This window comes from Mobula hypostoma, chromosome 16, assembly GCF_963921235.1.
Source record: "Mobula hypostoma chromosome 16, sMobHyp1.1, whole genome shotgun sequence".
In the NCBI taxonomy this organism is placed as follows: domain Eukaryota; kingdom Metazoa; phylum Chordata; class Chondrichthyes; order Myliobatiformes; family Myliobatidae; genus Mobula; species Mobula hypostoma.
Genome location: NC_086112.1, coordinates 26,220,766 through 26,235,029, shown reverse-complemented (window position 1 = coordinate 26,235,029; position 14,264 = coordinate 26,220,766). Strand labels below are relative to the sequence as shown.

The 14,264-nt window shown below is 39.4% G+C and overlaps 1 protein-coding gene across 4 annotated transcripts in view; it reads right to left on the bottom strand.

Annotated features, from left to right (window-relative positions):
* Positions 1-14,264, bottom strand: part of LOC134357298 (AP-3 complex subunit sigma-1) — a 101,088-nt gene that overhangs the window by 29,208 nt on the left and 57,616 nt on the right. For 2 of the 4 annotated variants that reach the window (XM_063068675.1, XM_063068673.1), the window contains exon 4: positions 4,926-4,997. The exons of the other annotated variants lie outside the window; for them this stretch is intronic. In XM_063068675.1, coding sequence (XP_062924745.1) covers positions 4,926-4,997 — 72 coding nt within the window. The remainder of the gene's footprint in view (positions 1-4,925; positions 4,998-14,264) is intronic. 4 annotated transcript variants of the gene reach the window in all.

Here is a 14,264-nt window from a genome sequence, read left to right as displayed (position 1 = left end):
CAATACTGTAGGAAGATATAACTACGTGAGGGACAGGGCAAAGGAGGCTCTTCAGGATGTTACCTGGATTGATGTATTTCAACTGTAAAGAGAGACTAGATGGCTTAGGTTTGTTTTCTCTGAAGTGGAGGAGGTTGGAGGTGACCTGACAGGAAATGTATAAAACTTCTGAAAAGCATGCATCACAAGAATCTTTGTCCCTTGGAGAGGATCTGTGGGGGGATTTCTTTCCACATAGAAGACAGTTCTTCCACATGGACGACATTGAGGCAGCTATCTTGCAATATTTAAGAAGTATCTACACAAGTTCTTGAAAATGCCAAGGCATAGCAGGATATAGGGATAATGCAGGAAAATGGAATTCATGTAAGCAGACATGGTGTCCATTTTTGTGACAGATGACTTCAACTCTAAATCTTTATCAACATGAAGCAACAAGTCCTCGTCAGCAGGTGATATCCCTAGTGAAGTTCTAAACCTTGGTAGAGAGATACTTCAGAGACAAATACAAACCTTCCTTCCCATGTCGGGGAAGGAGAGCATGTGGTAACTCTTAAGAAACTGCATGAGGCAGAAAAATTAGTGAAAGTTAGCCATTATTGTTTAGGATCTACAGCATAGCAGGCCGGCTGGTGGCGCAGTGAGATCAGCGCCAGACTATGGAGCGAAGGCTCCCAAGTTCGAATCCAGGTCGGGCCACCCCCGAGCACGCTTTCCATCCGTGCCGGGTTGAGTGTCGAGCTAGCCACTCAGCCTCGTAAAAATACAAGGGTCGAGTCAGGAACATTCATAACGTGACCTGGTTAATCCTGACACCACGTGCCAGACAAGAATGATGAATGTCTGGTACGACACACTTAAAAAAATACAGAATAGCATAAATCTGCAAAACTAACACTGCAAGAAAAAATAATCATAGAGAACTTAAACATATATGTATGTTTTCCAAACTAAACTGGCATTAATAGAGTGAATGACAAATTCACAGAATGACAAGTGAGTAGTTTTCTCGATCAGTATGTTAAGGAAACCATCTATAGATATGCATACGTGAAAAATGAAAGTTTTTGCAATAAAGGTCAATATGTCACTTCTTTCAGAATCGGACTTACCACTGACATATTTTGTGAAATTTATTGTTTTGCAGCAGAATTACAGACTAATCCATAAAACTTACGTTAGACCATAAGACCATAAGGTATAGGAGCCATTTGGCCCATCGAGTCTGCTCTGCCATTCAATCATGGGCTGATCCAATTCTTCCAGTCATTCCCACTCCCCTGCTTTCACCTCATACCCTTTAATGCCCTGGCTACTCAAGAACCTATCTATCTCTGCCTTAAATACACTCAATGACTTGGCCTCCATAGCTGCTCGTGGCAACAAATTCCACAGATTTACCACCCTCTGACTAAAGTAATTTCTCCACATCTCAGTTCTAAACGGACGTCCTCCAATCCTGAAGTCGTGCCCTCTTGTCCCAGAATCCCCTACCACGGGAAATAACTACCATATCTAATCTGTTCAGGCCTTTTAACATTCGGAATGTTTCTATGAGATCCCCCCTCATTCTCCTGAGCTCCAGGGAATACGGCCCAAGAGCTGCCAGACATTTCTCATATGGTAACCCTTTCATTCCTGGAATCATTCTCGTGAACCCTCTCCAATGTCAGTATATCCTTTCTAAAATAAGGAGCCCAAAACTGCACACAATACTCCAAGTATGGTCTCACAAGTGCCTTACAGAGCCCCAACATCACATCCCTGCTCTTACATTCTCTACCTCTAGAAATGAATGGTAACATTGCATTTGCCTTCTTCACAACCAACTTAACCTGGAGGTTAACCTTCAGCATATCTTGCACAAGGACTCCCAAGTCTCTTTGCATCTCTACATTTTGAATTCTCTCCCCATTTAAATAATAGTCTGCCCGTTTATTTCTTCCACCAAGGTGCATGACCATACACTTTCCAACATTGTATTTCATTTACCACTTCTTTGCCTATTCCCCTAAACTATCTAGGTCACTCTGTGGGCTCTCTGTTTCTTCAACACTACCCGCTCCTCCACCTATCTTTGTATCATTGGCAAACTTAGCCACAAATCCATTAACACCGTAGTCCAAACCATTGACATACATCGTTAAAAGCAGTGGTCCCACCACCGACCCCTGTGGAACTCCACTGGTAACTGGCAGCCAGCCAGAATAGGATCCCTTTATTCCCAATCTCTGTTTTCTGCTGACCAGCCAATGCTCCACTCACGCTAGTAACTACCCTGTAATTCCACGGGCTCTTATCTTGCTAAGTAGCCTCATGTGCGGCACCTTGTCAAACGCCTTCTGAAAATCCAAGTACACCACATCTACTGCATCTCCTTTGTCTACCCTATTTGTAATTTCCTCAAAGAATTGCAGTAGGCTTGTCAGGCAGGATTTTCCTTTCAGGAAACCATGCTGGCTCTGGCCTATCTTGTCATGTGCCTCCAGGTATTTTGTAATCTCAACCCTAATAATCGATTCCAACAACTTTCCAACCACTGATGTCAGGCTAACAGGTCTATAGTTTCCTTTCTGCTGCCTCCCACCCTTCTTAAATAGCAGAGTAACATTTGCAATTTTCCAGCCATCCAGTACAATACCAGAATCTATTAATTCTTGAAGGATCATCGTTAATGCCTCCGCAATCTCTCCAGCTACTTCCTTCAGAGCCCGAGGGTACATTCCATCAGGTCCCGGAGATTTATCCACCCTCAGACCATTAAGCTTCCAGAGCACCTTCTCAGTCGTAATTTTCACTGCACAAACTTCACTTCCCTGACACTCTTGAATGTCCGGTATACTGCAGATATCTTCCACTGTGAAAAATACGCATTCAGATCCTCTGCCACCTCTGCATCTCTCATCACAATATTTTCAGCATCATTTTGTATAGGTCCTATATCTACCCTCGACTCTCTTTTACCCTTTATATACTTAAAAAAAGCTTTTAGTATCTTGATATTAGTCACCAGCTTCCTCTCATAATTCATCTTTTCCTTCCGAATGACCCTCTTAGTTTCCTTCTGCAAGTTTTTAAAAGCTCCCCAATCCTTTATCTTCCCACTAGCTCTGGCCTCCTTGTATGCCCTCTCTTTTGCTTTTACTTTGACTTTACTTGTCAGCCTTGGTAGTGTCCTTCTTCCCTTTGAAAATTTCTTCTTATTTGGAATATATCTGGTTCACACTTTCCTCCATTTTCGCAGAAACTCCAGCCATTGCTGCTCTGCTATCTTTCCTGCAAATGTTGCTTTCCAGTCAACTTCGGCCAGTTCCCCTCTCATGTTATATAAGAAATACTAAAAGATATAAATAACGCAGAAGAAAGCAAAATAGTGAGGTGGTGTTCATGGGTCAATCAACCATCAGAAATCTAATGGTGGTGGGAAGAAACTGTTCCTAAAACGTTGAGTGTGCATCTTCAGGTTCCAGTACCTCCTCCCTGATGGTAGTAATGTGAAGAGAGCATGTCCTGATGAGCGAGGGTCCTTAATTATGGATGCTGCATTCTTGAGGTATTGCTTTTTGAAGACATCTTCAGTGGTGAAAAGGCTAGTGCCCATGATGGAGATGGCCGAATCTTTCCTTCCTCTGCAGCTTTTTTTTTTGTGCTCTACGTTGAAGCATCCATACCAGGCAGTGATGCAACCAGTCAGAATGCTTTCCGTGGCACATCTGTTGAAATTTGCCGGCCTTTGGTGACATATCAAATTACTAATGAAATACAGCAATTGGCATATCTTCTTCATGTCTATATCAAGATGTCAGGAGTAGTGTAGAACCTCTGAGAGATTGATACTCAAGTACTTGAAGCTACTCACCCTTTCCACTGTTGACCCCTCCATGAGGACAAGTGTGAGTTCTCCCAATTCCCCTTCCTGAAGTCCACAATCAATTTTTTGGCCTTACTGATGTTGACTGAAGTTGTTGTTGCGATACCACTCAACCAGATGATCTATCTCACTCCTGCATACTTTTTTGTCACCCGAGATTCTGCCAACAACAGTTGTGCCATCAGCAAATTTATAGACGGCATTTGAGCTAGCCTAGCTGCAAAGTCATGGGCGTAGAGAAAGTTGAGCAACAAGCTAAACACACATCTTTGAGGTGCACCTATATTGATTGTTAGCAGAGGAGATATTATTTCTGACCTACAGCGACTCTGGTCTCCCCTTGAGAAAGTCAAGGATCCAGTTGCAGACGGAGGTACAAAGGCCCAGGTTTTGAAGTTGGTTGATTAGTACTGAGGGAACCATGGTGTTGAATATTCAGCTGTAATCAATAAACAGTTGCCTGATGTAGGTATTGCTGTTGGTCCAGGTGGTTCACGGCTGACTGGAGAGCCAGTGAGATTGTAGACGCTGTAGACCTGTGGTGCTGGTATCAAATTGCTAGGACCTTGCTCTGGCAGGAGTTAATTCTAGCCATGACAAACCACTACTTCTTCTCTCGAATTCCACCTTGACTTTTACAATGGGACATTCAGGGAAATTACCTAAAAGAACATCAGAAATCAGGAACTCTTCCAAAAATCTGGTCGAAAATTCAAAACTAAGAATAGTGGACTTGGTATAAGAGTTTCAGACTAGGGGTAATGCCCTGAAAATACACCAAAGGTAGCCCATTGTTAGAACCATTTGGGTAACAAGTACTCATCCAGATAGAATTCACAAATTAGTACCAAAAAAAGGATCTGGAGTAAAATGCACTCTTGCAGAATCGAAATAAAATAGTAAATTATTCTTTTTACAACTAGCAAGTTGTGCAGGTGAAACTGAATTACAATTCCAAGTTTAAAAACAAAAGTATAAATGAAATACAATCATTTAACAAACTTTCTCGGATTACTGCACGACCTATTATAAATCAGTTCGAATCATATAATACCTTGTCTACGTGGAAAATTAAATCCAATTCACAGACATTCTCAAAACATTTGTCCAATGTTTCCACAAACACCTGTTAAAAGAAGAAAAAAACAATTTAAAGTCTTCATTAAATTCAAAAACTTTTCTTTATCTGTAAAGTTAACAGATAAATTTGATTTCTATTTGCAAAAATTCCAAGAGTTTGTTTTATAAGTTAAATATATAAGCAACAGCCACGAGAAGAGGAAGAACTTTGCAGATAAGTTGTAGCAAAAGCAATTTAGCAAAAAACACTCAAAACAAGTGAGACTTTTTAAAGTCAAAGTAGGTTATTCTTAAATTAGAGTAGAAATAAGTTAGTTATATTCAGATTTATCAAGTCATGAATGACATCTGACACAAAACATCCACTTGGATCTCACCTGTTTGAGAAAACATCAATGCCTTGGAGGATGGAACCAATTATAATAAAACAAAATTTGATTATGTTGCAACACCAGGAGAGAAAGTAAGATGAGAATATGAAAAGATTGCAATGATACTCAAGGCAAATGAATGAGCATGACACTGCAGGTAGAAAACACTAGGAAGAAATATGGTAGCAATATCATTTTGACAGGAAAATAAAAAAGCTAAGTAAGATTGTTTTTTTTTGTGTTTAATATGGAGAGAACAAGAAATAATATATTCAGAAGGGCCAGGGTAGCCTTGTACATGAATGAAACAACATTACAGCAATCAATTAGAAAAGCAAATAATATGCAAGTCTTAATATGTAATTTATTTTAATATATTTATATTATTTGTACTTGTGCTTATGAAAATAAGCTACACTGACTAATGCAAAGGGCTGAAGGAGTAAAGATGACTTACTGCAGTGACGTGGAGTCTTAATGAGAGATCACACCAATATGCTGTTTACTGGTGGCCTCCTTATCTAGGAACGGATTCCTCGGATGAAGAGATTATTCTACATGGAAAAACTTACAAAAATCTTCCATGTCCTCACATTCAAAAGAATAACAGACAACCAAATTGAAGCATACAAGACTTTTGGAGACAGATGCTGAAAGGATGTTTCCCCTGAATGGAGAAGTTAAGAGCTAATCACAGGCTAAATTAGAACATACAGATTTAAGACACAGGCAACAAAACCTTCCCTTACTAAAATGGAAGTAATTCTTTCAAAGTCTCTTGCTAATAGGATGTGGTTACCTAAAAGCTGAGTATTTTTTTTAAAGGGAGCTTGGCAATTTTTTTTGGCAACTGAAGGAATTAAGGAAAATAATCAGAAAAATCCAGGGATTGAGTTGAAGTAAAAGCTGATCTTATCAAATGGCAAAATAGGCTTGAAGAGTTAAATGATTTATTTTCCTATTCCTATTCTTTAGATGCTTTTATTTTTGGAAATGTTTCAAATTTTTAATCAATAAAAGGTATTTTGAGGGTTTGTGTTTGTATTTGTGTGTGGATGGGGAAGGGGGAGTTTAAGTTAACATTACACAAAAATTTGTTTTTGAATCGGCTTTTATCATTGGTTAGAGTATCAGAGGTTAGTGCGGATTTGCCATTTGTAGACAACATAAAACAAACAGATGCAGACTATGGCAGCAAGTGCAAATAATAAATTCTCGGATCTCAAAATAACTCGTGTGGACTGCAGAGGCTTAGATTACATCAAACCAAAACCACAAAGCAGCATTCCTTTTATGGAGATGTTATGATAGGAAACGACTTTGGAAACTGAAAAGGGATGATAGCACAGAATGCCACATTCGGTATCATTTCAAGTAGCTGCCTCCTTTCACAATGGTTGACAATTAACAGACCAAGCTGCATGGAAACACTATTGTTGTGCAATGCACTAACTGCAATAGATGAGTACCCTGTCGGTTTATTCGTGTCACACAGATGGGAAACAATACAGAGCAAATCATCCACAAATGTTGAAAAATATTGTAAACAGAGCTTAACATGTCACTGCTACCACAGAGTCACATGGATAGGGCAACGGCCCTGTTGAGCTTCCAGTTGGCAATGTTCCTGCAGTATTTTCTGCAGCTCTACAACCCTCCTTTGTAATCAAACCCGCAAGATGATTTTTTAATATATAGGTTTCTGTGTTTTTTTTTTAAATCTTTTTTTCAATACAATAATATGGGGAAAACAGTACTGTAATGCAGACATCAAATCTGGACTTGATTTTCATTCAGGGAGGCAGCAGAAAATTATTTGAGACCATAAGGTGTAGGAATAGAATTAGACCACTCCGTCCATCGAGTCAGCTCATTAACTCTCGTAACCCATTCTGCTGCCTTCTCCCCATAACCTTTGACATCCTGACTAATCAAGAATCTATCAATCTCCACTTTAAATATACTCAATGACTTGAACCCCCTAGCCATCCATGGCAAAAAATTCCACAGTTTCACTACCCTCTGGCTAGTATCTTCTCACCTCTGTTCGAAATGGATGGCCGTCTATTCTGAGGCTGTGTTCTCCGGTCATATATAGGAAACATCCTCTTCACATCCACTCTGTCTAGGCCTTTCAACAGTTAATAGGTTTCAATGAGATTCCACGCCCCCCCCCCCCACCATTCTTCTAAACACCAGGGAGTACAGGCCCAGAGCCATCAGACACTTCTTGTACGTTAACCCTTTCATTCCTGGCATCATTCCCATTAACCTCCTCGGAATCCTCTTCAATGCCAGCATATCTTTTCTCAGATAAGGGGCCCAAAATTGCTCAAAATACTCTAACAGTAATCCCAGTAATGCCTCAGCATCACATCCTTGTTCTTATATTTTTGTCCTCCTCTCAAAATGAATGCTAACATTGCATTTGCCACCGACTCAGCCTGCAAGTCCACCTTCTGGAAATCCAGCACAAGAATTCCCAAGTCTCTGCGCCTCTGATTTTTCAATTTTCTCCCCATTTAGAAAATAGTCTACACCTTTATTGCTTCTACCAAAGTGTATGACCATACACTTCCCTGCATTGTATTCCATCTGCCACTTCTATGCCCATGCTCCTAATCTGTCCATGTCCAATTTTGACTCATTCTTTAGTATAGATACATACCTGACTTGTCTTAGCAATCATATTCATATGTATCAACAGGACTTCAGTTTACTGATTTGCACACAATGATATATTAAGCCAACTGTGGAATGAGACCAGATACAGATTTATTCATCACATGTATATCAAACATACAGTGAAATGTGTGGTTTGTATTAACAACCAATATATCCAAGGATGTGCTGGGGACGGTCCACAACAAACAACAAAGCTCTGGAATCACAAATCTATTCATCTCTACTGTGCCATCAAGGAAGAGAAGTGAAAACATAATTATCCTTCATAAACTAATCAGCATTAAGATTTGAAGGCAACAGTTTCACTCTTTTTTAACCACATAACAAATACACAGACACAAGTTTTCACTGCAGCAAATTTCAGTTGAAATGTGTAGTACTGTGCAAAAGTCTTAGGCACATGTACAATGACATGCAAAAGTTTGGGCACCCCGGTCAAAATTTCTGTTACTGTGAATAGCTGAGCAAGTAAAAGATGACCTGATTTCCAAAAGGCATAAAGTTAAAGATGACACATTTCTTTAATATTTTAAGCAAGTTTACTTTTTTTATTTCCATCGTTTACAGTTTCAAAATAACAAAAAAGGAAAAGGGCCCAAAGCAAAAGTTTGGGCACCCTCCATGGTCGGTACTTAGTAACACCCCCTTTGGCAAGTATCACAGCTTGTAAACGCTTTCTGTAGCCAGCTAAGAGTCTTTCAATTCTTGTTTGGGATATTTTCGCCCATTCTTCCTTGCAAAAGGCTTCTAGTTCTGTGAGATTCTTGGGCCGTCTTGCATGCACTGCTCTTTTGAGGTCTATCCACAGATTTTCGATGATGTTTAGGTCTGGGGACTGTGACAGCCATGGCAAAACCTTCAGCTTGTGCCTTTTGAGGTAGTCCATTGTGGATTTTGAGGTGTGTTTAGGATCATTATCCTGTTGTAGAAGCCATCCTCTTTTCATCTTCAGCTTTTTTACAAGACAGTGTGATGTTTGCTTCCAGAATTCGCTGGTATTTAATTGAATTCATTCTTCCCTCTACCAGCGAAATGTTCCCAGTGCCACTGGCTGCAACACAAGCCCAAAGCATGATCGATCCACCCCCATGCTTAACAGTTGGAGAGGCGTTTTTATCATGAAATTCTGCATCCTTTTTTCTCCAAACATACCTTTGCTTATAGTAGCCAAAAAGTTCTATTTTAACTTCATCAGTCCACAGGACTTGTTTCCAAAATGCATCAGGCTTGCTTAGGCGTTCCTTTGCAAACTTCTGACGCTGAATTTAGGGGGGAGGACACAGGAAAGATTTTCTTCTGATGACTCTTCCATGAAGGTCATATTTATGTAGGAATCGCTGCACAGTAGAACAATGCACCACCACTCCAGAGTCTGCTAAATCTTCCTGAAGGTCTTTTGCAGTCAAATGGGGGTTTTGATTTGCCTTTCTAGCAATCCTACGAGCAGTTCTCTCGGAAAGTTTTCTTGTCTTCCAGACCTCAATTTGATCTCCACCGTTCCTGTTAACTGCCATTTCTTAATTACATTACGAACTAGGAAACGGCTACCTGAAAACACTTTGCTATCTTCTTACAGCCTTCTCCTGCTTTGTGGGCATCATTTATTTTAATTTTCAGAGTGCTCGGCAGCTGCTTAGAGGAGCCCATGGCTGCTGATTGTTGGGACAAGGTTTGAGGAGTCAAGGTGTTTATAAAGCTTTGAAATTTGCATCACCTGGCCTTTCATAATGATGATTGTGAACAAGCCATAGCCCTAACAAGCTAATTAAGGTCTGAGACCTTGGTAAAAGTTATCTGAGAGGTCAAATCTCCTGGGGTGCCCAAACTTTTGCATGGTGCTCCTTTCCTTTCTTTCACTCTAAAATTGTACAAAACAAAAATAACACACTAGTCTTGCTTAAAATGTTGAAAAGAATATTTCATCTTTAACTTTATGACTTTTGGAGATCAGTTCATCTTCTACTCACTTAACTATTCACAGTAACAGAAATTTTGACCGGGGTGCCCAAACTTTTGCATGCCACTGTTTGTAGCTAGGGTGCCTGAGATTTTTGCACAGTACTATAGTAATTTTATGTATTGCACTGCACTGTTGCCACAAAAAAAAATCATGACACATGTGAGTGATGATAAACCTGATTCTAATATGTGTCTCTATTGTGGACTGCAAGTGGGAAGGGGACAGGGACAGGGGAATTATAGATGGGAAAAAGGATAAGGGAGAGGGGAGGGAGCCGGAAGCACCAGAGAGACATTCTGTAATGTTCAGCAAACCAACTATTTGGAATTAAATAACCTTATCTGATGACTCAGGGCTGGGTGTGCCTGCACCAGTCCCACCCTCCTGCTCTCTGCACTCCTTCACTGCCAACCGTCCCACACCCCTCTTGTGGTGCTCCACCCTCGCCATTCTCAACATCCTTTGCTCCCACCAGCTTCACAAACTTGCTCTCCACTCCACGCTGACAAATACAGTACTGTGCAAGTCTTAAGCACTCTAGCTATATATACGTGCCCAAGACTTTTGCACAGTACAATACTTTTATGATGAAATATTCTTATTAAATCCTTGTAACAATTGCTTATCCATTTTCCACAGTTTTGAATGTACAGTCTTTTTCATGCTAGTATCCTCGCATCCCCAAATGCAAGCAGGCTTTTTCTACTGAGGTTAGGTAACACTAGAACTAAAGGTCATGGGTTAAGGGTGGAAGATGAAATGTTTAAGGGGAACATGAGGGAGAACAACTTCACTCAGAGCGTGGTGAGAGGGTGGAATGAGCTGTCAACATAAATGGTGGATACTGGTTTGATTTCAACATTTAGGAGAAATTTGGATTGGTATGTGGATGGGAGGGGTATGGAGGGTTTTGGTTTGGTTGCAGATCGATGGGACTAGGCAGAATAATATTTTAGCACATACTAGATGGGCTGAAGGGTCTGTTTCTATGCTGCAGAGTTCCATGGCTCTATGACTCTAACCTGGGATTTTCATTATATTTCCATTCCTTCATAGTCACCTTATACCTTCATCAAAAAGAGATTCATCAGCCGTTATTGAAAACTTTTGGGAGTGAAATATAACAATCATCCCTGGTAATGCATCTTGGAACTTCCAATACTAATCACCATCATGATCTTGATGCGATTTCTGCTACAGGCACACACTGGATAAGGTCAGACATTGATCAATGCCTCTTATGAGCAGTGGTCTGCTTTGCTCCTTTGTTACATACCTTCAGAACAATGTGACTGTAATAGCAGCAACACCATGCTGGAATATGATACCTGCCAATTACTATTATCTTTAGCATCTCATCTTGAACCTCTCCGCTACGCAACCCATCTCCCACAAAATGATCACCAGTCTCAGGCCTTAATTTCCCATTAAACCCCAATGTTGCTATATCTGCAACACATACCCACCTCTTTTGAAATGCCCACACTAACCTCAACTGCTGAAATATTAGTCCCCCATATCAGTTGCCAAAATAACCCAACTAAACTATAGATGTTGATGCACCCAATGCCAGCTCTGAAAGGAACGACTGAAAGAAAAAGTTCTGTGCTGTAAGCTTACAGCACATTGTTGCAACCTTAAGTTTTCAGCAGAGTGCCAATGTCAAAAATCAGTCACTGGCACACTCCTGCTACAGGCATCCAGCACACACAATAGCATACAATAGTTCTGGAAAATAACCAACTTTTTTTTTCTTAAATTAAGGTTGTGTGATCATGTAAATTAACTTATTGTCACATGTACTGAGGTATAGTGGAAAACATCTCTTGCATAATGTCCACACAGTTCAATTAATTTCAACAGAGTACTAAGTAGAGAGAGAGAGAGAGCAGTGCAGATAGACAGGAAGGTGCACAATCACAATAAGGTCGATTGTGAGGTTAAGAGCCATTTTACCATACTAAGGAACCATTCAGTAGTCTTATAACATTGGGTTAGAAGCTGTCCAATGATACACAACCTGTTTATAATTTGAGATGAATGGGAAATAAAGCACAGTAAGGTTAATAACAATAAAACCTACCAGTGTGCATTTCACAAAGGTCACTTAACAGGGAGTAACTTTGAAACAATGCTGGACATCTGACATATCACACTGTCTGTGTTCTTAATCGTTGACAGTTACACAAAAGGCGGCTTCATATCAGTAAGGTTCTGTGACTGTACAATCCAAACAGTTATCATTCTAAGTACATCACCATTTCACAATATTTGGAAGTAACCTTCCCACTGCTTAATAACAAAGTAAGGTTGAAAGATCTTTTAAATGGGGGTAAATCACATAGAGGATTCATATGGCAGTACACCAAGTACTACAAATGAATGTAGATTACATCCTGCTATTTAAGTATGATTTGGAATACTTTGTTCTATATAAGTGTGCTAGTGCTTTCAAAACATTTTCAATATAGTTTCTCAGTTCTGAAGGTTAGGACCAGAACATGCTTGGTATTGTCCAACACGTTGTACAGTATTGGGAGATTATATTTGGCAGTGGGTGAAAGGTTATGACAAAAAACGACAAAAACAACAAACAAGCTGTCACTCCAAATGCACTATCAGAAGAATCCACAGATAAGGTATTAATTAATGAGGTAAAATAATTACAAAATCTTACAACACTGCACATATAGCTTTTCATTAAATTAAAACATTTGTGATAGTCAGAATAAAACAGTTGTGACAAATACTCTTCAGTAAAAATTAATCACCAAAAATAGAAAAGCACAGAGGGAAAACAAAGGCCTCCACACTTTCACTGGGTTGGGCCCATCTCAACAGACTCATTACTTATCTGGCAAGTTCCTCTGAGAGCTTGTTTTGATGACATTCATAAAAGCCACAGGTAGTTTATCAGTTTCTCACCCTCTTTTAGATAAAAGTGTGTACAGCTTTCATTAAGTTGCTCTAAAAATTTAATCAAAGCACTAGAGAGGGTATTATGGTAACCCACCACTTCCAGCATGGCTGACAATCACATCGCATTAAAATAATGCCATATAAACATAAGTGAGTTTTTAAAAGACTGATAATAAATCAGCATCTGCTGTAGCTGCTTCTAGTGCCTCTTACTGGACTCATTGTTGAACTACCAGAGATGCTTTAATTTGCAGTAAATCCACCTGCAATAACAGTGCATAGAAAATAAATTATTATTGATCTATAAAGATTGCAATGTTTTCAATACATATGGGGAGCAACAACAGAATCCAAAACCGATAGCAAATTTACAGATGCTCATGTTGAAATTTTCTTGTACAAATCTGAATTCTGAGGTTTGGTTTCACATAGAATAATAATTTTAAAAACAGAATTCAAATTACTGACATGCTTTTGACTATCCCCCTCCATGTAGATTTTCTAACAGATATTCAAGATATTCCATTGAGTTTGCCGCTCCCAAAGTAGTTTCAATATTCCTATTCTTTTAAGCAAAAATTGGGGAATCATTAAGAACCCTTATCACTCTCCAACACATCTCCCATTTCACTCTCTCCCTTATTCTGCCAATCCCTGGAAAAAGTTAAATGACAAATCAATTATCAAAACTTTTACTTCCCATTCACCTCAATAATAAACATTAGGTAGGCCACACTAGAGTACTGTGTATTGTCTTATTCACCACTTTATAAGGAATTGACTTCCAAAGATGTTAGCAGAGTTGGAGAATTTGAGCCCTTAAGGGCTGGTTACACTGGGGTTAATTTTGGAATGAACATTGTTGCATATATGAGACACCAAGGCAAGATGCACAGGGAGGATCTATTTCAAGGATGTCAACAGCTTGAGGATGTACAATTAAGTTAATTGATAATGGATTGGATAATTAGAAAAGAGAATCACTCAAGAAGAATGTGGAACTCATTAGCTAAAAAGATAATGAGGCTAAAACTCCCATAACATTTAAAAAGTACTTAGTTAAGCAACTGAAGAACAATAACCCTCAGGGTTATGGACCTTGACCTAGGAAGTTTGATCAACCCAAACAGCTTTTATTGGCACTATTAGACAGGACAGGTAGAACTGCCTCTTTTCTGCAAAGCAGGCTTCCATGATTCTACCACTGGATACCAAATTAGAAACATCACAATCTTTATGTCATTTTTGAATCACTTCTGATGTGTAGCTCTGATGGCCAGTTTCTACATCATTAGAATCATTCAACTCCACTTGTATACTGCTATAATTTAACCTACAGATCATTAACAAGTACAAGTTCATTGTCATCTGACTACTT